At 40.6% G+C, this 4,058-nt stretch overlaps 1 protein-coding gene across 2 annotated transcripts; it reads right to left on the reverse strand.

The window, feature by feature from the left end:
• Nucleotides 1-872: 872 nt before the first annotated feature.
• On the reverse strand, nt 873-3,787 carry smim32 (small integral membrane protein 32). 2 transcript variants are annotated; one of them, XM_086158556.1, is made up of 2 exons: nt 3,360-3,787; nt 873-1,835 (listed from the first exon to the last, which is right to left on the reverse strand). In XM_086158556.1, exon 2 carries the CDS (start codon nt 1,799-1,801, stop codon nt 1,460-1,462), a length of 342 nt encoding a protein of 113 aa, XP_086014682.1. In that variant the 5' UTR covers nt 1,802-1,835; nt 3,360-3,787; the 3' UTR covers nt 873-1,459. The 2 variants fall into 2 exon arrangements, with proteins under 2 accessions (XP_086014682.1, XP_086014681.1); XM_086158555.1 differs by having other exon boundaries at nt 873-1,838.
• Nucleotides 3,788-4,058: the final 271 nt, after the last annotated feature.

The raw sequence follows: 4,058 nt of genomic DNA on the forward strand, positions 1-4,058 counted from the left end.
ACTGGTTGGGAACTTCCAAACAAGCAGCTCGATCAAAATAAAAGTAAATACTCCAACAAAGAGTTGACCGAAGAAAAGTTTGCACTACTTTAAAATACGGCGATCAATTATTTTGAAAAATCACATAATAGTAAATAGAAATAACTTTTAACAGCGCAACAATTACAATTGGTTGTAGGTCCTTATGAGTCCAACCGTCAGACGTTGCCACCCGTCTTTTTGTTTATATATTTTCTAGTTTCATGATACTGATAGCTATCACTGTGCTTAACTCTTCAATGTATTTTACTCATCAAATTTTAAACATCAAATTCATGCTTTACTGAAAGTAACTCAGTCCCGTGCCACTGTTTTTTCACAGTATCTTTGTTACAGCCCGGGAGAAATATGTATACACCTTTCAAAATCTGTGAGCTCATACATGCAGACACAAACATTCACAGTCACACAGGAACAGGATTACACAGATATGCTCATCTATCTGTCCTGGTATGTGAAGGATGTTTCCAACAACAAGACCGAAGGGGATTTGCACATTATCGGTGGTGCTGAGAGTGACAACAGTTTTAGTTTATCGTGCACAACATGTCATATTTTCGCCTCAAGTCCTCATTCAGCAGGATATTGGTGCTACAAATTGCAAGGGAAAGGTTAATTAGATGTCAGAGTGCACAATAAGACTGGCAGCCCTTTGGCTCTCATAGAGACTTGTACGCAAGAGAAATGATTAAAAGTAGACCCTTCTCGTCAGCAGCTGCACCAGCACAATCTTCATGGTTCACCATTCATAAGCATGTGGACTGTTGAAAGGACTTTGAATTCAGAGTACTTAAACACCTTTGTCATAATGAGGGCCAGCACTTGGCCTTTTAATTGTGATGTTTACAGTTGACAAAATAATGAAAATTATATAGTTGTTTGAATAATTTCACAAGACAACAAAATATCAGTCACAGTTATACAAAATATTTTATATACAAACTACTGTAGTCCCGTTCTTCAGCAGAGGCCTGGGTAAATTTGTGAGCAAATAGATAAATTTGCCAAAAGCTTTGCTTATACTGTGAGGAGGTTTGCAGCTTATTTCCCAATTGCACTCTGCATGATGGTTTCGCATTTCAGCTATTAATTGCCAAAAAAATAAGCGAGTCATTAAGCTGATTATGTATTCCACAGTTTTTGTTGCATCCCATGGGTTGTGCTACCTTTCTCTGATGTGGCTAATGGGGAAAACTATTAGAGAAGGTTTGATATAATCTAAGACCTGACCAGCCATGTAAAGTCTTTTTTTTTTTTTTTTTGTCTTTTGTTTTTTGGAGAATCACGGCAAGAGCCCATTCTATGGATCCGAGAGAAATCATAAAGGCAACCACTTGATGTGAACAGTACATGCAGCAGCAGTTTAGGGGGGGGTCGGTGAGTATAAACCCCCGTCGCATAGACCCAGAATGTTATGGGCCTACTTATAGGATGTCCGGGCCTCTCGCAGCGACCTGTCATATGGCATGGAGGCAAAGAAAGAATTCCGTAGCTGGCAGTTGATGAAGAACACGATGAGCAGCACCAACAGAAAGAGCAGGAGGCACATAACTATATAGGTGATGAGATCTGGCTTGTGGAGCTCGCCTTCTCGCAAACCTCCACCTCCCCGCCCAGTCGTGGGTCTCAGGACCGCAGCCACGCTCACCAAGCCACCGTGGGAGACGTTCACGGAGGCGGGGGCATTTGTGGATGACTGGGCCATGAGGACAAAGTCGAAGTCTTGGGTGTTTGTGGAGTTGAGGAAGATCTGCCTCAGCATGGTGTCCCGTAGGCCTGCAGGCTATGTGGATCAGCTGCTGTTATGAAAAACAAACAAACAGAAAAAACATGGATTCAGAATGTGTTATATACAGTCAGGAAATTCTGTAAAACCTTTGAATTACATGGAGGAAAGGGGAAGTAGGGGCCATTTTTATGTGATTACATGAGAAACTGACTTTATGCGACTATTCTACTTGCATTATGTATTATCATCTATGAGAGCAAGCTCAAGGTTGCCATATTGTGGAAAACAGACACTAATATGAAATTTCTAAACTTTCATCAGTTTTCTCTTTAAAGTTGCCCTTCTTTTCTCTAAAGAAATCTCTTTTTCTGTTTTTTGACGACATTAACACAATTCAAGCGCTCTGTTTTTATATCATCATTTTTGAGCAAATCTGACTGATCGGTCTAGCACTTTCCACCCTGCCAAGATGCGGCTAGTATTTGATTTTAATATGCTCTGGAAAGTGCTCGCTACTATCCCACATGTGCCAAGAGCAAAACATCAATTTGTCATTGATCACGCCTTCACCATTGTTCTCACCAACTTTAGTTTCAGAAATTAAAAATTATCAGATTGCATGGGATTTGTGCTGTTCAAATACCCTTTAGTCCCATATGACAGAAGAAAAAAACAGATTTGGCTCTATGATCAGTGGCTTGTGAATACAGCCTACATTCTGGAACAGGCTGCTGAGCATCAGGGCAGCATTTGTTTCCAACTTATTGCATGAACAAATGACTTGACAGATTTTCAACAACCTTGAATCAAGGATTTATTGGCGTACTTCAGGTAGCTGTCTTGGCAACTTCATCTAAATTGGTATTTCTATTAAAGATTAGAGTCTGCAACTCTTGATACACATTTTTTTTGTTATTTATTTATTTATTTATTTATTCATTTTTATAGTTTTTATTTTTATTTTAATTTTTCTTTTTAATTTTTTTGTAAAGATGCTAAACCCCTGACTGCTCCCCTGGCGCTGAGGGATTGCAGCCTACTGCTCATGTTTCATCCATGATGGGTTAATTGCAGAGAACTAATTTCCCCACGAGGGATTAATAAAGTATAAATTATTATAATTATTTGTTTTTTGAGACAAGTGAGTCTTTCAACTGCACCTGGATATGAATGAATAAAAAAAAAATCCTCATAGAGATCCATCTGCTGTACAGCAACTGACAGTGAAGCATGTATATAAATTGATTTTTATGTCTAAAAGTCAGAGACTGAATTGAAATTGAAATGTTGTTGACACACTTTTTTCTTCCTTTTTCTCTTGTGAGGTACACCAAATGAGAGTAATCACCAAAGCATTTGGTGTATACATATATATATATATATATATATATATATATATATATATATATATATTTTTTTTTTTTTTTTTTTTGGGGGGGGGGGTGTAGAAAAACCCAGTCCACTGCCACTAAACTAATCGTATACACTGGATGCACTGGGTCACTGTGAACCCAATAATCCATCGGGACTTCGTGTTTTGGCTTTCTATGTTTAACAAAACACATGCTTGGAATTAGAGAGGATTGCTTACTTCGGTGGTCGCCGCAAGTGAGCTGGAAACAACTAAATCCCGGCTCCGCATTCCTCAGCGTCCCCGGCTCTGTCCTCTCCAGCCCGTCGAAGACGCAATGTGGAGAAGCTCCGGATCAGCGCCCACTCTGCATATTTCACTGGATGGGATACAGAGTTAAAACCAGTCCGATAAAATCCATGTGGTATAAGAGAACACGGATAGAGTCCGATGAAGAAACGCAAAAAAAAAAAAAAGGTGAAATCCAAACAGTCCTGCAGAGCGTCCTGTGCAAGGATAAAAAGGTATCCAAAAAAAAAAAAAACTGTGAGGGAATAGGGGTCGCGAAGTTCAGCTGCGATCACGCACAGGTCTTCTAGTGCGCCAGGGTGCGCAGTGAAACATGGACGCGTTTGGCGTAAATGTGCGCGCAGGACGCGGGGGGAAGGACACGCCTGATCCACCACCACCACCACCACCGCTGACACCCCACCCGCCCCTCCCACCCTCTAACACCGCCTTGCCCAACCAGTTGCTCGGCCTATTATTCAGTCATGGGTCGATAGTTATCAGTTAGATGTTTCACCCGAGGGTTGCTCGCGGCGTTATCGATCCGAAATTGGCGAAAGGTTGGATTAACTGAGGGCACAACACTACAGAGCATCGCTTCAAATCTTCGTCCTTGGTACAGCACAGGGAAATAATGTGGTAATAAATATA

The sequence above is a fragment of the Fistularia commersonii genome, chromosome 13 (assembly GCF_037954325.1).
Source record: "Fistularia commersonii isolate RoL2024-O1a breed Wild chromosome 13, RoL_Fcom_v1.0, whole genome shotgun sequence".
Lineage (NCBI taxonomy): Eukaryota > Metazoa > Chordata > Actinopteri > Syngnathiformes > Fistulariidae > Fistularia > Fistularia commersonii.

Coding starts and splice junctions, on each gene's coding strand:
- smim32 (XM_086158556.1), bottom strand. CDS start 1,801: ATGCTGAGGCAGATCTTCCTCAACTCCACAAACACCCAAGACTTCGAC.